This window comes from Echeneis naucrates, chromosome 5 (genome assembly GCF_900963305.1).
Source record: "Echeneis naucrates chromosome 5, fEcheNa1.1, whole genome shotgun sequence".
NCBI lineage: Eukaryota > Metazoa > Chordata > Actinopteri > Carangiformes > Echeneidae > Echeneis > Echeneis naucrates.
In genome coordinates, this window is record NC_042515.1 from 23,131,389 (window position 1) to 23,154,946 (window position 23,558).

The following is a 23,558-nucleotide window of genomic DNA, read 5'->3' on the forward strand; positions in this document are numbered from 1 at the left end:
AAAATTAACAGATTTAGTCTGAATATGGGCGTGGGTGGGGGGGTTAAACACAGAAAACATTGGCACCGGGCCGGCACAACCGAAGAGCCCTATGGACGGCTGACTCAGCAAAGGACAGCTGAGTACAGGGGAGTCACAGCTACACTCCAATGGCATCTTACTCTTCCTGGGCTGAGGTGGTTCATCAAGGCCAAGGGAAGCTTTACAGAGGGAAGGTTTTCCCACCAGCTCCTCTGACTATTTCAAGCCATTTTGTGACCTGAGGTCCCGCCTCAACCTGAGCCAACAGACCCCAGTGCAGCTTCTCCAACTGTGATCAGTGCAGATCAGGCAGGTCAACATTCCAGAGTTGTGATGAGATTCAATAGGATGCAGGAAGCCGTCCTCAGGTCAAACCATCCAGCTCCTGTCCACTTGTGCAGGCCTCTCATCCAGAACCATTGATGGATTGTCTCCTACACAGCCCAGGTGGCTCATTCTTCACCGTCTCGTCCTCTCATTTCTTCCATCACATTAACCATCAGAGACTTTATTACCTGGGACATCCACTTGTTAATGCTATCACTGGTGTCAAAGTCATTTTGGACGAACTGCTAAAGTTACTGCCTTTAACTCCCAACTTCCATCACAAGAATTGTGCTACATGTTGGGCACATGCACTTCCCGTTGTGAATCTGAATACACCAAAAGGAGGTTTCAGTCTCCTCTCTAACACTTTAAAGCGCACTGGATTGTCCATTTTTGTCTGTGGCCAACTCTTTCCATTGGGCACAGAGCTGAGTGTTTTAGTCACATCCTAATAGAGCACACCTGGCTCCCAAAAACATCCACCTTCTTGACAACTTCACCTTATTCTGGAATTGTCCTTCACTCTTCAACAGCGATGGGATTCACCTCAACAGGCAAGGTAGTAAATTGTCAGCGAACATCTCGCCTGTGCTCCAATCTGCACCCCATGTACGACTATATGAAGTCACCACTACATACGCACCGCAGCAGGTCATCCATTCTTCCGCGGACATCAGTACCTGATGATGATCTTCCTTCTCGTATTTCTGCTGCTGTGGCACGTCCTATTCCTCCCACTCATTTATCCATTCCTGTTAGAATCACTGACTGGCTGTGGTTAGCATTAACAGCATGAAATATTCCTCTTCTTCCTCAGATGTTATGCCCACAAGACCTTCTAAAATGGTTTATGCATTTTTATCTTCAAATATTTAAGTTTTTGTTTTTTGGAGTTCCTTCAATTTTTTAATTGGCAGTTTTGAGACCATTACTCAAAAAACCAAACCTTGACACTAATGATGTATAAATGAGCCATCCTTGAAAAGGTATTGGAAAAACTGGCATATTCTCAGTGGATATCATTCCTGAATGACCACTTACTTTCAATCTGGCTTCCGTTGTCACTTTCTCCACCAAAGGTTTTGAATTATATCAGGAAGAACTTAGATGCTGGCTGCTGCACTGTCTTGTTGGATAGTTGTGCTGCATTTGATGCTGTCGATCACACTGTACCTATTGACAGTCTTGGAAATTTGGGAGGTGTGATTGGGGTTGCTCTGGATTGGTTCAAGTCTAAGTCACAGAAATTTCTCTGTATGTGTTATCTGTCTGTCTTCTACACTTTTGCAAACATCACCTGTGGCATTTCTTAAACACTGATTTTTGCCCCTTTATTGTTCTCAATATACATTATACTATTAGGTCAGGTTATCTGAAATTTCAACATAAATTTCCATTTTTATGCAGGTGACTTTCAAATTTACTCATCCATAGATACATCAGACCTCTGCAGTTCAGTCACTAACATCCTGCCCCCGAGAAAAATAAGGCCTGGATGTCCAGCAACTTCTTATTGCTGAACAGCGAGAAAGTGATGGTATACAGAGCCAAAGCACACAGGAACTCTGGAACTCAAACTTTAGCTTCCTTGGACTGCAGTGCACCCATGTGACCAGAAATCAGGGAGTTACCTTTAAACCAGACCTGAACTTTTCATCAGTAACACCAAGGCAGCCATCTATCAAATTAGATAGCTCAGACCATTTTTTCATTCACTGATACTCAAGCCTTTACTCATGCGTTTTCCTAATAACATTTAGACTACAGCAACTCAACTGTCCCCACTTTGAACAAAACTGCAGCTAGGTTCCTCATTTTAACCCTGTAAATACGATATTAGCTCGACAATTCCAGCTCCATTGCACTGGTTTCCTGTGGTGTCAAGAAACCCTAACCCTAACCCACAGACACACACACAGAGGAGACAGCAGAGTTTTCCCCTCCCGCATCCTGTTTCTAGACACTCTACTTCTAATCAGCTCTGGCAACGAGTACAAGGCAATCTATTTTTCTGTTCAGTTTAATGTCAGTTTAACGAAACGCACGACTGATGGATGGTTGTACGAGATGATTGTACGAGTCCCCAGAATTTTTTGCAACAATTCTGGGGACAAAGTGGGTGAAATACGGGAAGAAATACAACAAAGACTGGGAGAAAGAGAACAGATTAAAAGACTGGATTCAACCTGTCGCGGGGGACAACTCGAAAGCCCTGTGCAGAGAATGTAAGGGCGAAATATGTGCACGCGGATCTGAAACAACATGCTAACACTCAAAAACATAAGAGAAATGCAGCAAGGTCACTGGTTAGGCTTTTCTTTGGTATTCATTTGAGAAGTCGAGTCACCTCTTGTAGGCTTGTTTCGTTAGAGCTGGTTGCTTGTTTTTCTCGCAAGATCTGGCAACACTGGCCAACACACAGAGACCAACAACCACTCACACTCACACTCAAACCTACGGGCCTGCGGACAATGATGTTTTTGGATGCTGGGAGGAAACCCACGCAGACACAGTGAGAACATACAAACTCCGCAGAGAAAGGCCCCAGGCTGGGAACCGAGCCCACAAGTATAAGTATGCATTTTATTGTGGGAATGCAGTGAAGAAACCGTTCTAAACGGAGTGTGTTGCCAGCGGCTACCGCACTTCAAATTGCCATAAATTTGCAAATGTTTGCTCTATCGGAGGGTAGAGTAGTAAATAGTAGTAGGAAATGCCAGCGGCTCCTGACAGCTGAGAAGTTGCTCTTTACAGCCATTACAGAGTCATTACAGTAACTCCACTACCACTGTTGACGGAAGTTGCCGAAACTGTTCCTTCGTTGATAACCGTTAATGTTCTTTCCACATTCAGTAGACTGCCGGATATCAAAAGTTTTCTGGAAAAACGGGCAAAAGCACAGGCCACAGGACACTTTCTGGTTGCAATAAGCAAAAAGTCCAGGTGGACAATAGGAATCTTTGTCAAAGGGTTCAAGTGAAAGTCACCAGAAGCAAAACAACTCAAGCAAAATAGAGATACTGTCATGGACCAGCTGGTGTGTTGTCGCCATCTGGTGTTGGTTTTGTCTTTTGTGTTATCTTCCCCATGTGGCCTCTGTCCCTCTTGTCTATGTGTGTCTGATTGGAGGATCAGTTGCAGCTGGACATCCTGCACACCAGTCCACCATTCGCAATCAGGAGCCCCAGAATATAATCACCTGCCTCTCACCCACTCGTTCCCTGATTATTATTCAACCAAGTTTGGTAGCTCTCTTGGCCCCTACTTGCACCGGGTCCCCTGGTGCGTAGTGGGTTTTTTTTTTTTTTGGGGAGGTTTTTTTGTGCGCTGACCTTGGTTCCCTGTAGTCGGGATCCTTTGCCACATGCTTCTGCTCTTACCGGTTCATTCTTTTTTTCTGCACTGGCCTACCTGCCTCCAAGGCCAGCAGTTCCCTGCCTTTCTGCCTTCCCTGCACCCCAAACCACTTGCCCTGCTCCTTGGAACCTCCATACTAACCTTCCACTGAACTTCAATAAACCACCTCCACTTACCTCTATGTCTGATTTTGGGTCCTGATCAGCTCTAAACATGACAGATACTCCCAGAAACGACTTAAGAAGTATTTTGTCCGGTCAGGTAAGGTCATTGTGCATCAAAAACATTTGAATCTGTCATGGCATGAAGGATAAAGGCAGATTTTTTTTTTTTTTTCTTTTTTTTCTTTTTCCTGGTTGTTTGATTTTTCCCACTAATTTTCTCTTTGGTTTCAAGTCATATCAGCTTCTCTGGAGGGAACAACACCTCCCAAACTGTAGGTTTACAGTCAATTTCCAGCTTACCCTCTCGAGTGTTAGAACAGATTGGCAACACATGTTGTCTCTCCATGTCCTTTCAAATCTTTTTAGTGGTTAGGGTTACAAGCAGCATTCAGAAGTTGAGAGCAAAGTAGTGGATCCTCTTTCACATATTTTAGACGTGAAAAATCAGCAGCAGTTACAAACTTTTCCTCAAATACTTGTATTAATACAGGAACTGCTTTTGCAGTGGCAAAGGACTACTTTTCCATACTCTCAACAAGATGTATATCTTGGAAATGCGTTGTTGATTTTCTGGTTGAAATGGCTCAGTTTGGTGTGCATTAAGCTGAAGACCTAAAGATCCCGGGTGTCGGCATGTGAAACGCTGGGTTTTCCTGGCACGCTGCCTTAGATCTAAGGATTTGTTAATATATGAGAGAAGAATGGGCAGAACTAATTCACATGTGCTACCTGCCACTCCCGGAGAGAATGATGTTTTTTCAATATCAACCCATTATTGTGTAGGTGTTTCCTGAATTATCTGCAGGACAGCACTCATAGTTGTTGCCATGTTCTTAGTTTGAAAGAATGATATTGGCACAACTCGAAGACTTGAAATATACCTCACTTCTCACTCTACTCATTTGTGTCTGTCTCTTAGGTGGGAGTCATGCTGGTGCAGTGCCTGCTGTTGCTTTTCTCTACAAGCTCCATACTTTTCTTCATTGGTACCTGTGTATTTGGAATGTTCATCAGTGGTGTGTTGCCCCTAATGCTGGCCTTTACGGAAGATTTGTTAGATTACAAAGGTAAAAAAAAAAAACCCACACAAATAAATATATTGAATAGATAATATTTTTACGAGCTAGTAGCTATATTAATGTTGTTAATTATTAAGGTATGCTTTTCATTTTGAGTTAATTTTATCAATTATTTATGCATCGATGAATTAGGTTCAGTCCTCTGCAGACAAATTGGGCACACATTTTATATATGGTCTTTTGTCTTTTTTGTTAAAGGTTGCGCCACGACCATTCTGGTGACCAGTGCCAGTGCAGGAGAAATGGTGCTCCAGCAGCTTGTTGGATTTGTAAGAAACACATTGCTTTTTCATTCAGTATTTCCACTTGTTTTTTATCTTTAGTTCTCAGGATCTATTTGGCTACTTTGATACATAATTTATACATTTTTTGGAGAAGTATGTTTCATAAGAAACTATTATGTCTGTGGTTACCTTAGTATTGATTTGATAAAATGGAATGACAACAGACTGACATCCAACTTCTGTTATACAGTGTTTAGTTTGGGTCTTCAGCCCATGATTGACAAATCAAGTTGGCTAACTAGGGCGCCACAGTTATTGATAACATTTTTATCTAAGAGCATGATCAAACAACAAGGGACCATCTAGCCATGCTTGCAGCCCTGCGTAATCTTGATATAAAAGGTTCAGTTTGTGAAAAAATAAATTCTTAAATTCCATTGACGTGACAGTTACTAAAAAAGTGACCTTCTTTATTTACTATATATTAGAATATACATCCTTTTGAAAGTAAAGTTTGCAAAGATAATTCCAGTATTCAAAAATTGGGATAAGCACTGCACTGTCAACTAGAGACCAAAATCTCTTCTTCTTGATTTATAAACACAAATTTTTATTTGTAAAATTATATGTGAAACAATTGCATTCTTTCATTTGTAAACATAAAATACTAAGTGAAAATCAGTATGCATTCAGAGAAACTAGAAGCAATAAGCAAGCAATAATGCAGATGGTATAAGAATTAGGAATAATCTACTGGTATTTATATTGTCCTGCAGAGGCCCTTTGAAACTAGAGAAGTATGGGCTATATGAGGTATAGTTTACACATTGCCAGGAAGTTATTTACAAAGTCGATGGCAGTATTTACAAATTAAATATTATATTATCAGGACTTAGGGAGATTACCTGTGGAGTACCTCAAGAAACAGTGATTGGTCCAAAATTGTTGATTCATTCATTCATGTTCTGACACTTATCTGTGTGCTGGAGCCAATCCCAGCTCACTGTATGTCTACCGTTTGTGTCAGTCCACTCACACTTGATAACAATGACAGAAAAATGTATGAAAGCCCCGCTGTGCTCATTCTGACAGCGTGCAGTTGTTCAAGCAGTGTTCAGAAGCAGCCTGGTAATATAATGAAAGAGTGAGGAGCTGACAGTGACCGGCTGAAGCAGAAACACTGCTGCCTGGGGCCGCCAGTTCTGCAGCCACACTCGTTTTCAACTATTGATTGCAGAGATTTGAATTGAAGCCCAAACTTGTGTGTGTCTCCCCTCCTTTTCCTTCTGCAGGTGATGAACCATCAGGGCAGTTACACTTTCCTGTTGTGTTGCACTATACCCTCCATCTTCGGCTTGTTCTTTTTCCTGCAGCTCCTCTATGTCAAAAGCAATCACAGAAACTGCCAAACAGGTAAACACACAGGAAGTGACACAATATGAAATGAATGAATTTCCATCTAGCACTGTACACCCATTTTTACAGGGACTAAGCTGAGTGGTAGAGCTACACGCTGTACATGTAATGGCTCTGGGTTCAAAACCAAGCCACAAGACCAACTAGTGGTAGGAGGCTTACTCTCGCAACTCTCCTGTATAAATGGGAGTGAAAATCATCACCTCAGCTGCATGTTTAAGGTGCTGGAATAAATTCACTGTGCCGCTACCTTTGGTCGCAACAGTTTTCAAACAAACTTTGCAGTGTGTTGTGGTTTGTTCACAACAATATTTATAATTCCACTGAGTCTATTGGCACGGGAAGAGCAATTATTTTCAACTGTTCTGACAAAGGACCTGGCCTAGGCTACCTGCTTTCTGGAAATCAACATTAAAAGAAAATCCTGACTACTTACCTGACAAAAAGGACCTCCAAAACATACAGTGGCAGCCACCACTAACCCATTGTCTCTAGACAGAAACATCAGCTAAGGTGATGCATTGTACAGGAGTACCCCAAACCTACCTACCCCTTCTCCCCAGAAAACCAGCTCTTATCAAGTAAAGAAACACAGATAAGGCATGCTCCTCTTCAAAGGGAGGACTCCAGGCAGGTGATTAGTCCCTGGGACAGCCAGCACTCACAGTCTGCTTCTGCAGAGGAAACAGGTGAGGGAGAAAGGGGAGAACAAAACACTCTGCCCCTGTGCGACACATAAGTCATATACGAGTACTCATTCATATAGCTCCCTATCAGAATGGATGTTTTATGCATACGTGTCAGGTCCGTGTCAATCTCTTTGCTGAGTCAAGTAATCAACATTTTTTTCTCTCAGATTCACATTTAAGCACAGCCATGACAGAAAAACCAAAGACAGGGATCTGATCTGAGGGACCAGAACACCATGGACAAGCAGCATGAAGAAAGATTCCTTCAAGGAAGAGATTCATGGTTTCTCTCCTGAAACTTTGGGGATTTTCACAGGCCAACTTTTAAGCCTGATGATCAAGAAGCAGCTCAATGCATTTCCTTATATTGTTTTTCGCACAATCGCTGCAGCACTTTAAGATTCTGTTGTAGCTTGATCCCAAAGACAGTTTAATCATTAATGTCTTTTCAGTGTGATTGTGAATGTCATTGTGTGGAAGTTGTGTTTTGTTGAGGGCAGACTACATCAATCAGACATAAATAACAATGTAGAAAAACAGATAAAATGTGGTGAGAGGTTTTTTATTATTGGTCTCACCAATCTCCTCCATTATAAACACTTCCTCTACACCTCTCATACATCAATACGCCACTTAAGACAAGCAGCTTGTAAACATTTGAAAAAGCGTCAAACAAATAGAGAACCAAACGAAACAGAGCAAGAACTGTTATTTCTTTTTCAAACAATATTTTACATATCAAGGTAAGTTGAAGGAAAAACATCATAGGGTACAAAGGAAGAAATATATGAATGGCAAGTCCAAGATGACTTGATAGATGAAAGTCTTGAATGGGGTTTGAGGTCGTTCAAGCTATTTTTTAACAGTTAATGCAATGCAATATACATGGCCAATTCCATTGGGCTCAACTATAAATTCTATTAAATAAATATTGTTTGGTAGTGCCTAATTAAAAAGTATTTGATATGTACTGTAGAAGATTAAACTCTATTTTACGGTATAAAATACTAAGTGCATAACTCTGTGCTCCTTTTGGGAAAATATACATTTCTTAGTAAGCAAACGTCAACATGTCATCAAAGAGGAAATCTGAGTCATAGAAAAGCGACAGAATCCAATACTACAGGAACCCCCATAAAAGTGCAAACGTTTCATCACAACATCTGCATTGTACAATAGCAACACTATATCAAAACAACTTACATATAAAACAGCTGTAGATTTTTTTCCCCATAAGGCTTTGATTCCCCCCCGCCAAAAAAATAAAAAAGCTGAAGGCGTCATGAGCCACTCCTTTTGTAGAGCTAGGAGCTTGAAAACAACAAAAAAAAAACACACAGAGGGAACATTAAATCAGAGAATGCAAAACAGCATCTAGCTATCTACCCATTAAAAAAATAGAAATTAATCTTAAAATTCTATTGGAGTTACAGGAAAATCAAAGATTACACAAATCTGATAAACAGGTTAATATATATATTTATATATATTCATATATTTTCTGAGAAGATCTGTTATCACAAACACAAACAAGCAGGTTGGAAAGGGAACTGGGTTGATTCAGTTGCACTTACTATGCTTTGCATATCAACTCACGTTACTGTTTGCATGTACAGTAATGCAACCTGTGGCAGATGACATGAGCTGCAGCATACTCACACACAAAACATCCCTGTGAAGTTTTACTCCAAACTTCTGGGGCTCTAGTTTGGTCTATGCAAAGATATACCATCAAAACAAAAAGGAAAGATGTTATGTGTGTGTGCGCTTGTGTATATGTATGTATGTATGTATATATATAAGTATATATACACACACACATAGGCGCGCACGCGCATACTGTTACATCTTATACTAACTTTTAATATGATAGAATTCCATCCACTTTGGGAGGGAAGCTTGGGCATGGCTATGGTAAGGCACCGTACATCTGTCTGATGGACTGCAGGTGGAGGGGTGGAGGGGTGGGGGTTGTGGCAACGATGTCTGTCAGTTGAATAAAAGTGTACATAAATTGCCCCCTACAAAATTCGCTGGTCTTCTGTCCCTGCTTTAGTAAGTGACAGTTAAATGCGCATTGACATGCTTTATCTAAATGTCATGTAAACAAGTACAATATTCATGTTTCATAGCATAGAAAAGTGGGATCTATGTCTTGAGTCTGTGTCTCAGACTTATGGCTTCAGTGTTGTATGGAAAAGGTGCAAACCTTCATGGCTAATAATCTAGAACTGGTTTCAGGGGGAAAAAAAAAACGGTGCTTTAAATTACAGGTTTATCTACAGGATTAAAGGTTTATGTATTTTAGATTGCTTAAGTGAGGCAAAGGTGAAGGCGAGACTGCCAAAGATTTTCAAGCTAGGTTTATGTAACTGCAATGAGTCATCGCAGCCAATTCATTAATTTAAAAAAATGAAGCTGACTTATGGACAATGAACAAGGTTTCATGGTATGCTGTGTTTTGACTTCAAGAGGAACAATTCAGTCCAATTTGATTTCCAGTACAACTTCAAACAAGTTCAACATGGTGGGAAATACACAATTACATGTCTGTTCTGGAAAAATGCTTTGCTCATCTTAGCAAAAACTGGGGGAAACAGCTACTTTAAAATCCACAGGTCACTAATGTGACATGTTAGCACATTGCGTCACCCCCTCTACCCCAACCTTATTAATGCTAGTATATAAGCAAAGTATACTACCCAACATGTTGAACATGTTCTTCTATTTCACTACAAATGCAAATATATCTAGTGCGATAATTGAGGTCAGGCTGTCTTCACCAATGCAAGACAGAGGATTTGTGAGTTGCAGCTTGCAGAGACTCAGCAACAGTTATGGCTTCACCTTCTTTCGTTCCCACTTTACAGGCAGAAGGCAGACCAGCCCACACCAGCTGTCAGAGCTATTGTACTGTATATATACATACACACACATTCAAACAGTTACAAGAGGCATGATTCAAGGTTCAGCTCGGATTATGGCAACATCACTATATATAACAGTCAAGGTAAACATCCTGTTGGAGATGGCTGCCCGTTGCCAACATTTCACAGCAGCTGAGGCAAGGCTTGACATTTAAGTTTAGGCTTAGGGCTGGGGAGAAGATAAAAGACTTGAAGTTAAACATGCAAGTTTTCAGTTTAGAGCTCTTCCATCCAACCAAAGTACAAGATAAGGGCACAGAACAAAAACAGAACACAATCGGTGTGAAATGAGGAGAAGACGGGATAGGAACGGATGACAAAATGAAAACATCTTGTTTTTGGCAGCAACACAGTTGCACATCAGGGAAAGGAAAGATTCAAATATCTGCAATCCCGCTGGTCTGCGTGTGAAAGTATGACTCCCATTGCCGCTGCTGAGAATCCAATCATACATGCTCACTCTGTTGCCATGGGAAATCCATCCACCTTTCAATTGTTGTGAACGGCGATCCCAAAAAGCCATACCAAAATTCATAAGTGCAAACAGAAGGACGGCATCATTTTGTGTAAGTGCAGAATAATATGTTAAGAGTGGAAATCCTATGAAGCAAAACAAGTATTTCCCTCATCCACCAATCTTGCACTGCCCACATCTCGCTATGCGCTCGCTCAACACAGCACATTGTAGTGTGAATTATGAGGCAGCAAACCTTAAAGCACCAGAATGATGGGGAATGGTAATGAAGTTTCCACATTACTGTCCTGGATATGGGAACTTTAGATGGAGCTTATTGGTGAAGTGGTCTGGCTGTTTGGGTCCAAATCAGGCAATTCATCCTATGTCTTTTGGAGGTCTGGTGAAATGGGGCCAGGTGTGTTTGTCCCATCCATGCTATGTACAGGTATCTGGAACTGGGGTGTGAGGACCGACGGAAACTGCAAAGGATCAGAAGGAGTGTGACAGCAATTCTATATGGATCGACTTAAGTAATACTTTCAAAGAGAAACTGTGTACTGACTTGGAACAGATGAGCGCCCTGGCGTCGTGTGGCTGGACTGAGTGGAGCGACTGGACTGAGCGTGCTCCAGAAGTGAATGTTGGAAAGCAGAGGACTTGGAGTCAGCAACAAGGTTGGCGTCTGAGTTGAAAAAGCAAAAAACAGTCAGTGCAAAAACAGTCACTTGGAGAAACAGTTCAATCAGTTCACTATGGCTTGCACTGTTCTCCAATTTTACTTTAACCATTCTGAAATAATTGATGGATCAGTGGATGGATATCATCTGGAACTGACAGCTTCTATAAACTTCTTGGATCTCTGCAGACCATTACTGAAGTCCACTGGATCCTCTTGCATTGTGAAAAGGTACTGCTGTTACTTAACTGACAGAAGAGAAAGAAACCAAACAGCAGAAGTGATTTGTGTGCTGACTGAGCTGTGAAACCCATGACCAAACCTGGCTGGGCCTGACATGCTACAAAGTGACAGTATTAAAGCAAACTGTCTGTAGCAGTGCTTTTAAGAGACCCTGAAACTCCATACACAGTCACGTGGTCTGCAGGACAAACAAGACCAAACAGAACTCAACTTCTCAGATTTCTGCTGCCGCCTGCTGGTCACTGTCACTAAATGCTTGAAGGGTCTTATCAATTCGAGGCTCTGCTCTGCTCAGCAATGTAACAATGCTGGTTGTCTAATTTCTATTCATATATAGTTTGTGATATTAACTGTATTGTCTGAAAGTATTGAACTGTAAACACCTGAATCTGTCTCATGTCTTCACCGTAAGTGATAACTGGAGATGATAAACTGTAACTCTGAATATGACACCTGTTTTCATGTCACATTCTTTCAACAAATTTCAGAAGCTAAGGAAGAGAAAAAGAGTATGTTACTGATCTTTCGAGCGTAGTATACATTCAACCACTTTAAATGATAACAATAATCACATATTATAAATCAGTAATCAGCCGACTTATTTTTATACTCTGTACGTTCCGTATTGATTTTTTCTTTTATTTTATATGCCACCTGATGAATAATTCAAAAGTGAAAAAGAAAGAAAGAAGGAAATCTGGCAGAAAAAAAAATCTGTTTTGCAAAGAAAGGTGAGAAGAATAGAATCTATACCCACCACCTTCTTTATTTACTTATTTTCTGCTCTCTTTATGTATCAGTTAAACACAAATCTAAGCAACCAAAATATAAATCCAGACCAAAAAGCTGCTAGTTCCTTTCAGCCTCCTATAGGATGTCACTTCACCAAACGCCATGAAATCAAAGAATGCAGGTCATAGCACAGCACAATTAGCACCGAGTTTTACACAACTATGCTGAAAAATTTAAACCCTTAAGCATTTTCGGAGGACCAAAAGAACATTTACTTACGTTAGGGCTGGGCAAAATGGAGCAAAATCCTATCACAATATTTCATATCAGTCGATATATATCACAATATAAATCAAAAAACTATTTCTGTCAAGTTTAAAGGTTCCTTTTTATTCCTATGTGAGATGTGAAGATACCACATTAATATTGGTTTAAATATTATTTATTTTCTGTCAGAAGTTAAACATATGAAATGTACTACAGACCTTGCAGAACTGTATTTCAAATAAATAAAATGATTATATAATAAACTAAAATCTTAATTCTGACCAGTCAGAAGCTTCAAGTGTTACAGGAGAACACAAACAAACCGACAACTAAATTCTTTGGTCAATTACAAAAAAATAATATAGATAATACAAATAGAAAAGTCAAAGGCTCGACACAATTTGCAGTGCACGCTACTCTGCTTCTTTTCGGACTTTATATAGCCACAATAACCCCACAATACCAAATTCTTCGGACCTTTCTTCTCAACAATGTCCTCGTCTTTTGAGCCTTGGGCCATGTCCGTTGGGGTGTCTTCTTCGCGGACGCTGTCACTTGTGTTAATATTTTCTGCCATTTTCACATATTTCGCTCCCACTCCTAACATACGGGTGGCCAAAACTGTTTAAGCTAGCTGCATCACCTACTTTGTGTGTGTGTGTGTGTCAACCTAGCCTGACATGTCTATTTTGGCTGCTTGAATGGCTCAACATGGTGATATTCTCATTATCATTGGCTGTTCGTGTTGTCTGTCAAGGATGGAATGAGTTCTATCGACCATGTCTAATACTTCTGTTGCGGATAATTATCGTTATATCGCTCAGCCCTAATTTACGTATGTACTTATTTATTTATTGCTAGCAATGTTTTTGACGTAGCAGATCGCCACAGAGAAATGTCACCAATGGAAACACTGTGTTACACATTGTGCTGATGGCATTTCATAAAAACCTGTTATGTTGTTGGAATGTGTACTGTACATTTAAATGTGTTATAGTAGTCAGTTGTGTTGGTTGGGTTACCATAAAGGTAGGTGATGAGTGCCTGTAGTGAATAGTGCTGATTAGCTTATCAAATTGAGACCACACACCTGTAGCATGGCTGGTGTGAGAGAGGCAGTAGGTAGTGAGGGGCTGCAGAGGTTCATGGGGGAGAAGTCAGAGGTGGTGACCAGCAGAGTTGGCGGGCTGATCTGAAGGATTTTTGGGAGTTTGCGCATCTTTCCTGAGCTTTGAGTGCTGACTTTGGTGCAGCTGCTCACTGAAGATGAACTGGTTTCAGTGTCCACCAAACTTATTTCATCTCCAGCCAGACCAATGTCATTGTCCACCTGGCGGACACAGAGAGATAGATATTTAATAGTTATACATGATTACTTTATGCTACTCCAAAATCTCTGGTCTGACATTATAATGTATAAAAAGAATGTTCTATTCATGTATGATAGCAATGGCCAATGATTAATTATAGCTACCGGTTGATGTAATGTTTCTGAAGTAATTTCAAAAAGTAGTTTTATTTTTAATATCAGATGTTCACCATGTTCACAACATGTTTAAGCCTTTTTCTGCCGCTGTTGCAGCGTAGGTTTTCAACTCAACATCTATGACAAATTTAGTTTTTAATTATTAAGTTGAATCCACTTTATCCCTCATGGATGTGTTAGGAGCCTGACTCAGATTTTCCTAAAACTGCCTGGAGAAGAACACAAACCATCCTACAACTGTAATCAGATGTGCAATCTGATGCAGGTGTATTTTTCAATATATCTTTTTCAGAAAAACAGCACACACAAAGCAAACAACTAAATCTTTTCTTACTTCAGCTGTACATTTCTAGTCTAGTAGGATCTCGGCGGTTACAATGTGAGAAGTGTTTGTATGTGTACTAGCCTTTTCCTGCGCCTGAGTGGCTGTGGGCTCCGGTGCCTGTAGATCTGCAGGCTGAGATGATCCAGAATCAATGTCACTGTCAATCACGAGCTCCTGGGTGGAGTCAGGCACTAAGCTTGGGGAGGAGCTGGCCGATGTCAGGTCTGTTAGGCTGAATGTTGGTTCTGATGGGCGGATGTGTTCAAATGAGTAGACAGACTGGGGCGGCAGGGAGTGTGTGCTGATGTCTTCAGCCCTTGAAGGTGGAGCTTGCAGAGGTTCTGAGTTGTTGGACATCAGAGTCGGCTCTATGGCAACCTGAGGAGGCAGTGCTGGTGCTGGCTTTGGAGGGGTGTTTCCAAACTTGATGACGGATGGCAAAGCAGTCGGCTGTTGTGACTGAGGCAGTGCTTCTTGGCTTTGAGGTGTGGCATTGGAGCCCCTCTTGTCAGCCATCTTTTCTGCTGGGTTCTCTATTTTGATGGATTTGAAGAGCTGGCGTCCATTTTGCAGTGAGTTGAGTGTGAAGGAGGTGTACAAGCCAGAGTGGATGTAGTCATTACGGCTTGACTGCTTGGTGCTTGAACCCAGAGCTGCGGTGTTACCTCCTACCTTGGCTCTGTCACCAGACTCACCCTCTTGTACGGTGCTGTCCCTTCTTGTTAGGAGAGGAATGCCTCCACCCACATCCCCGCCTTCTGTCCGGGTACCAATGTCTCCTTTCAGGATGTCAGGATATGACACAAAGCGATAGACAAACTTCTGACCATTTACTTTCTTTATGATGTTCTGTAAGACAGAAAATAAGTGTAGAACTAGATATGTAAGTTCATACTTTCAGTAACTGACATCAAAGGCAAAAAAACAAAACAAGAAAAAAGCACATGGAGAGTAGGAACAAGATTCTCCCTCATGTACTGTGTCTTACCAGCAGAAGCAGTCAAATAAAAAAAGTAAGACCACAGAATAGCTGTGTGCATGGGACAGCTCTGTCATTCCTGTCTATACCAAACTAGTAGCCACTAATGCTGCAGCCAAACATACCAGAGCAACCCAGCCCAGAACGCCCACAGGGTCAGGCAGTGCGTCTGCCAAACCACAAGTAGAGTGGGAGACAGACAGCACTCTTTCCACACGTTACTGAGCAGTACACTTTGTGAGATGCAATTAAGTTGCATTTCGCTATTTTCTTTAGTCTTTGGCGCAGCTGTTGTGTCTCTAACGGCTACTTCAAAATAAATGCAGTTATGCAACAGAGAGGCATCATGTAATTTGTTGAGTTGTAACTGATGTCTGAGCTCCTATATATAATTTATGTCAGGATGCTGCACCATCTGATCAAATTCACATAATTTCCAATCATTTGGAATCTGGGAAAAAATTTTGTAAATCTTTTCCCAGTTCATTTCAAGGCCATGTAAATAGTTTATCCTTCAAAACTAATTTACAAAGAAAGCAGGGAAAATCTGTGTTTGCCTCCGAATAGGCTAATGGGTGTGAATGTGGATGGTCTGTGATATACTGGAAACCTTACCATTGTGTTCTGTGCCTCCTAATTTCAGCTTGGATTGACTCCTCTCAGGACCCTCAAAGGATAAGCAGTATAGCTAATGTGTTGAATGGAAGATGTTCCTCAGGACACAAATCAATTTGTCCTCCCCCCACATCCTATCTTACAAATTCAGTTTGAAGGGTTGAAACCATGGGAACAAGAATAAAATAGGATTTGGAAACAACCATGAATGGTCTAACGGTTTACACAACTGAAAGACAACATGTGGTTATACTTAACATGTGGAGGTGAGTCCTAAATGTGTAACAAGAAAATATCTTAAGACTTTAAACACAAGGCAGCTACTTCCAATCTAGAAGAACTGCTGCAGGGGAAGAGTTCATTTAGGCTTACCTTGTCATAGTAGTATCTGAGGGCTCTGCTGAGTTTGTCATAGTTCATATTGGGCTTGTTCTTACGGGCACCCCATAACCGGGCCACTTCCTCAGCCTGCAGAAGCTTGAACTCTCCTTCCTCGTTGGTCCAGCAGATGAGTTGCTCATTACTAGAATCCAAAAGGAGCTGGAGAAGGAACTGCCACAGGGTGACAGAGTTGTCCATGTCTCTCACTGTTGGTAGGGAGGAGAAATTTGATCAGACTTGTGAACAAACAAGCTTCTCACAAAACAAAACACTATGGAATTTCAAAAAGTCATGGAAAATATCACCCTTGGGTATACTGCTGGAAGTCAGTTCAATTTATTCTGACAATTATTTTGTGATTGAAGTGTTGTAAATTAGTTCTTCATGTAACCATTTGCCTCCTTTGGGTGATCAACCAGAGAATATGCGTTAACTGCAACAACCCACAATATGTAAATGCCAAACAGTTACACAGACATTAAAAGAGAAACCTACACTGCCAAAAGCACCAATACCTGTTTTAAAGACTAAGGTATCCCTGTGCCTGATAGGCTGACTTGCCTGACCTAAACCCCATCAAAGATCTATGGGGTATTGTGAAGACTGGGTGGGGACACAGAGAGGCAACCTTGGCTTCCATAACACCTCAGCAGTGCTATACACTGATCACTTCCATGCCATGCCGCATGGCTGCAGTCATTCATGCAAAAGGAGACCCAACCAAGTATTGAGTACTGTATATGTTCATACTTTTTAATAGTCCAACACGTATTCATCCATTAATTCATCTTCTGTTGCTTATCCATTTCCAGGTAGCAGGGGTTGCTGGAGCCAAGCCCAGCTCCCATTGGGCGAGGGCAGGGTACACCCAGGACAGGTCACCAGTCCATCAAAGGGTCAACACACAGACGAAGAGACAACTACTCACACTCACACACACAACGGACAATTTAGAGTCACCAACTAACCTGAGCATGCATGTCTTAGGATGGTGCGAGGAAACCAGAATACCCGGGGGAAACCCACGCAAGCACCCACATGCAAACCTCACACAGAAAGGCCCCAGGTAGGGAAACAAACCATTTGGTTGTGAGGCAACAGCACAAACCACTATACCGCAGTGCTGCCTGTAGTTCAATATTTCTGTGTAAAAATATTATTTTATTGTTTTTTTAAAATTGGTTATTTTCAAATTCAAATTTTCTGAAGTACAGAATTTTGAGTTTTCATTAGCTTTTATCAAAATTAAAATAAATAAAATACAATTACAAATACAATTTTGAATTGAATCAAATAAATCAACTTTTTGATGATATTCTAATTTATTGAGATGTCCCATATAATGTATATCATAATATTATGTTTCAATCATGGTGATGTGGTTTATTATATATTTCTATTTCAGTATACATTATTTACAGCATCTGTCACCAACTGAGGTTCACCATGAAACACTGCCGTCACTTCATTGCATTCAAGCGGAGCAAAAAGCACAGAACACAATAGGCTACAGCAGCACATCATGACATACACCACAGGCACGCAGCCAGTACTCAGTAGTAGGCTAGGCATTGACCAAGTAGGTTTTAGCTGCTACATGTGTACTCTAGCAGTAATACAACGTAAAATGAACAAGCTTCCACAAGTCATAATAAAGCAGATGAAATGGTTAATAAGAAAGAAGAAACTAATTCTGTTTGTGGAAGTCCGAAGATCGGGCAAACTTCAGGTTTCAGTGTGCTGCCAAATGTGCCAGAGTGGTGCTGACAAGTAGCAGGACCGCAACAAATCTGTCCAAATCTGAGGCAGTTCACCTCCAGAGAATATTCTCTGAGCCTGAAGATGAGGCACCACAAGACGTTTAAGCCAGCCTCTCCCTAAAACACTGGCCCTACCCCACACGTTTGTATTTTGGCTCACTCTTTTTCCTGTAATAACTCTGAGCACTTTTCATATTCTTTATCTTGGCTGTAGCTGGACACCCTGTTTACACAATAATAAAATAATCAGCCTATTTAGTATTTTAAAGTTAGTTGAAAGAATTCATATCTAAACTTATGGTTTATTTTTAGAGAAGGTTTCTTGGACTTATTTTTTCTGAATTTGTAGATCTACAGAACACCATGGGCATGAAATATGAAATATCTCTCATATTCTCAGGTAAAGAATGCTACATAAGAATCAAAATATCATTCAGGGATTATAAACCTGATATAGGCAGGGATATTTGCTGGTATTAATCACAATTGGTGGTGAGACAACTAGTTCAAAAATGGCAAACTATTTAAATAAAAAGTGCTGAATAAAACAGTCTTTTACATATTCTTGTGTTTTACTGTATTGTTTCAGGTAGGTAACAAACCCACATCTGGTGCATCCTTTGATGTTTTTGAGGGGCTTTGCTGCAGCCTTTGCAGCTTTTTTCAGCCCGGCATCCTACGCAGAGATTAAAGGCAATGAACTAGTGGAACGCCCACACAGATTATTTTCACTTGTGCGTGCATGCATAAACATGCTTGATTGACAACTGCCTAACACACTTTTTGCACTCGCCAGGAATGGAACAACATTTAATTACTTTTACTCTGTCAGAGGATTACTAGTATAGCAGATTCAACATGAAAAGAGCTCTCATCAGTAGGATGACACAATAGGGAAAACATTTAAATATACTGCAATTATAGTGGCAGAGAGCAGCACAGCAGCATAGTGGTTAGTGCTGTTGCCTCACAACAAAAAGGTTGCAGGTTCAGTTCTCTGGCCTGGGGCCTTTCAGTGTGGAGTTTGCATGTTCTCTCTGTTTCCACCCACAGAGCAAAGACATGCATTTTTGGGTTAGTTTGAGACTCTAAATTGTCTGTTTGTCTGAGTGTGAGTGTAAGTATAAGTGGTTGTTGGTCTCTGTGTGTTGGCCCTGTGGTGGACTGGTGACCTGTTCAGGGTGTACCCCCCCCTCTCGCCCAATGTGAGCTGGGACTGGCTCCAGCACCCCCGCAACGCAGAAACGGATAAGCAGTTGAAGATGAATGAATAAATGCATGTTGCCAGATAGTGAGATTGTCATAAGCACTCTCTCATTTTCAACCACTAAGGGTCACGGGGGTGCTGGAGCCAATTGCAAGCCCATGTTCCAGACGAGGGCAGTGCAAACCCTGGAAAGGTCACCAGTCTAGCACAAGGCCAATGCGTACAGACATACAAACTCTCACATTCAGACCAAAGGGTACTTAAGAGTCACCAATCAACTTAGACATTCATGTCTTTGGACTATGAACATGTTAACTCCACCCTGAAAGGCCTCCAGGCCTGGGAATCAAACCCATGACCTTCTTGCGTTGAGGCAACAGTGCTAATCACTATCCCACAATGCTGCCTTTTTCCTAAGCAAGTGTAGTTAAAGTTGTAATGGTTGTTTCTGCATTTAATTTTCAGTAGTAAGTACTACAATGTTGATTTGTCGGGTCTTGGACTAGAGCGACCAAAATCAGTCGTAATGTAGAACATTGATAAAAAAATCTGTTGACTTGTGAATCAAAAAACTCTGTTGCACGATAATTACATAAACATATACTTGCTTTTTTGTAACTGCAATGCACTACTGGAATTGGTGGGGGCAGTATCGTGTCTGCTGTTTGTACTGTGCACAGCATCAAAGAACAACATGTAAAGGTTGGCTGGAACATTTCGCAGTGAAGACAGAGCAAATGGGGTTAAATGCAAACTCTGTAAAGTGTAGCTGCCACATCATGGCAGCATTACAGCGACATATGAGAACCTCAAACAAGAGCAGCCAGGGGCTGTGGTATCTAACGTTACATGAACTTCAGATCATTCAGACCTAGCAAGATTTCAGTTAGGATGGACTTTTTTTTTTTTTTTACTTTTATGGAAATGACTGTCATTTTAAGCCTTAGAGTCCCTTCACGAAATGCAATTTTGCAACTGTAACTGGCAATAATTGACAGAAATTCAAACTCCACAATATTTGTGAAAGCTTGCAATTTATTATTTTTTTTGTGATTTTACTGCTCCAAATAAATAAATAAAATTTTAACAACTACATTACAACTCTGCAAATTGCAACATAACTAATGAGGACCAACCTACAAAACCAGCATTTTGGAGGACAACAACAGATTCTAGAGGGGCTGACAACATCCAAAAGGCCGGTTAACTTCTGAATTCTGCTATTTGTGGCTACATACTTGTCAATTATATTTTTGTTTAAAGACTAAGTGCACTTCAGTTTTGTATTATTTAATTAATTAATTTGTATATATTGTGATCACAATCATACTTTGTCTAAAATACATGTTTCAGAGTCACTATTTTAATTTGAAAATATTTATCAACTAATCCCAAAAATAGTCAATAGATTAGTGTACAACAAAAATAATTGTTAGGTGCAGCCCCACCTAACACCTATATTTGCTATATACCAAGGCTATTTCTGTAGCATTACATTGGTTATGGTGCTAAAGATGTACAACAATAAAATTTTTAAAACAAATACAGCTCATCCTTTGATATCACATTTGGCTATACGGCACTTTTCTTTTGTTTTGGGTTTGTGTGTCTGTGTGTGTGTGTTTAGGACAAACACTTGCTGGTTAATCTCTCGAGTATATCAAAAATGGCAAATTCAATCTTTGCAATTACAATCTTTCCTGACTGTCAACTCAATGGAATATACTTCTGAGGTGACACATAAAGAGAGAGAAGAGAAAAGTAATAGGTTCGTCTTTTCACCTGAGGACAGACTTCCTGCTGATAAAAACAGATGTTCGGTTGGAGTGTTCATGCTATTAGCATCAATGACAGTGATCCCAAAGCTGAGGCTAGGTATAAATGTCGGTAATGAGAGTGGATTTTACAGAACCGTCAAAGACTAGATATTAGAAGGCATGTACAACTTCAGAACTTTGTAAATATGTTTATCAGAATTTCTCTGCATCCAGCCAGTCTGAGGTTGTATGAGATGGAAGAGGGGAAAGCGTACTTCCCGAGGCTTCAGTGATTGCTGGAGCTGGAGTTTGCCAAGGCCACTACTAAAGGGGCAGGCAATATTCTGCTTTTCACCAAAGTTTCCTTCGGTCTGTTTAGCAGTGTTGATGGAAACCCTTTTCATAAATCTAACACTTTATGTAATACCAACGCCATCTTATACTATCATGCTATCATGAGTAATCAAATCTTTAACTAGCTGTATACATTTAAATACTTTGTAAACTGGAAATCTGATAGCTAATTAGATTTTGACACATTTGCGTCAATACTGATGAAGTACACTGCTTTGATATTCAGCCCCCAAAAAGCTGTTTTATCCTTCCTACAATGGTATGTTTTTTTTTATTAACAGGACAAATAAACAACAAGGCACCTTATTTAAAACATTGTGTATATATATATATATATATATATATATATATATTTCCAGTTTACAAAGTATTTAAATGTATACAGCTAGTTAAAGATTTGATTACTCATGATAGCAATTAATTTGGAAAGCTAATAAATAGGATCATCTGCAACAATTTGAAATATTAATTGAAAGACTGAAAAAGATGTAACTGATTCAAGGTATTCAATAAGGACCAATAACTACATTGTCAACATCCCGTGGTATTTAACCTAGTGTCAATTAACACAGATCATATAGTAGTCCTGCAATCAACAAAAAAAAGGCAGTGTCATCATTTACACGTTTGAGTCTGATGTGGTTAGTTGGTCAGCTAAAATAAACAGCTGAACCTTGGGCAATTGTAACTCACCAATGGACTCGTATATTTACAAGCATGATGAAAATTCTATGTGATTTCTAAGGTAGAGGGGCAGCACAGCGGCATACTCATTAGCGATGTTGCCCCAAAACAAGAAGGTCACAAAAGTAGACTTAGTCCCTACATCCCACCAGGTACCCATAAGGCCATTGAGGAGAAGCGCCCTTTGTATCTGTCAACTGTGATAACCTCACAAAAGCGTGTGTGGTGCGCCAGCGCACTGTGATGGAACATGGATGAACTGAACAGATACTGTTTCTTGAAGATTGCTGACTCTTGGCCCAAACCCTCCATAATCACCCAATTTACTGCACACATTTTAAGAGTTCTGCTTGGGCGTAGTCCAGCACCCTCACTTCTCTTGCAGCTGTAGAAATAAGCATTGTTTTAAATCATGCCTTTATTCCAGGATTATTTGACCAAGCATACAACCCATTCATATGACCATGAAAATGGGATTGGTTGGCAATGGTATACAGCCCATGTACAAAGGTTTTGTCATATTGCTTTCAGAAGCCACACACTTTTATTCAATAGTCATTTCATTTTCTACTGTGGGTGTGTTTTGCTGGGTTTCATATGATCTGTTTTTCCTCAATTTTAAAGACTGATTCGGACTTTCGCAGTCTCTCTAACTATCAATATGTGTATGAGTGAATAAGCTTCTTATGGAAGAGTAAATGTCCCCTGACTCAGTCAGCGTACTCTCATGTCTGTCTCTCTCTCTCTCACACACTCACACTCACACTCTCACACACACACACAATCTGTCCCACATTGTCATGTCAAAATTTGTGATATCAGGAGATAAAATAGGGCAACAGCATCAAATCTACGGGGCAGAATTAGCGATTCCCAGTGGACATTATGTATGATAACGTAACAGCAAACGTTATCTCCGGAGCACAGAGATAACGTCGGCTCGGTCAAATCAGAGCGACCGTGGTTTATCCGTGAGACACGGACTGCCTGGTACTGCCAAACAGTTAGCCCGGCTCCCACACAGAGCAACTTAAAAGACCACTTGTTGATGGCCAATGTTAGTTTGTTTCCTGGCGCTGCGGACTAATAACCATCCTCCGACTATTTCAAGTTGGAGGATGGGGCTCAAATGCCGCTGCCATGTTTGACGTGTGGGTAAACAGTGGAGGAAACAAACAAACCGAGGCATTCCCGTCTGTCAGCTAACTTGCATTAGCTCTGAGCTAGCTTCACGTTAGCTTGTTTGCTAACATTACCTCGCTCGTGGAGCCCGCGGAATTTCCAAGTCGTCTAGCCACGTCCAAATATTCCCAAAACATTTTCTGGAAAGCTTTTTATACTGCCATAGCCCAGGAAACAAGTTTCAGACGGCCCGTCAAGGAAATACCGAAACACAGAATGCATTAAACTGCCTTTGGCTTGTAGTGACGA

The 23,558-nt window shown here is 40.7% G+C and overlaps 2 protein-coding genes across 3 annotated transcripts in view; one reads left to right on the forward strand and one right to left on the reverse strand.

Annotated features, from left to right (window-relative positions):
• Positions 1–8,660, forward strand: part of mfsd4aa (major facilitator superfamily domain containing 4Aa) — a 45,389-nt gene extending 36,729 nt beyond the window's left edge. The window contains exons 7-11 of one of the 2 annotated variants that reach the window (XM_029501329.1): positions 4,789–4,936; positions 5,147–5,217; positions 6,465–6,585; positions 7,152–7,277; positions 7,445–8,660. In XM_029501329.1, coding sequence (XP_029357189.1) covers positions 4,789–4,936; positions 5,147–5,217; positions 6,465–6,585; positions 7,152–7,277; positions 7,445–7,494 — 516 coding nt within the window. In that variant the 3' untranslated portion in view covers positions 7,495–8,660. The remainder of the gene's footprint in view (positions 1–4,788; positions 4,937–5,146; positions 5,218–6,464; positions 6,586–7,151; positions 7,278–7,444) is intronic. The other variant, XM_029501330.1, reaches the window with a different exon arrangement.
• On the reverse strand, positions 7,825–23,558 carry elk4 (ETS transcription factor ELK4). Its single transcript, XM_029501331.1, has 6 exons — positions 23,384–23,558; positions 16,357–16,571; positions 14,472–15,239; positions 13,670–13,909; positions 11,224–11,343; positions 7,825–11,140 (listed from the first exon to the last, which is right to left on the reverse strand). Exons 2-6 carry the CDS (start codon positions 16,561–16,563, stop codon positions 11,042–11,044), a joined length of 1,434 nt encoding a protein of 477 aa, XP_029357191.1. The 5' UTR covers positions 16,564–16,571; positions 23,384–23,558; the 3' UTR covers positions 7,825–11,041.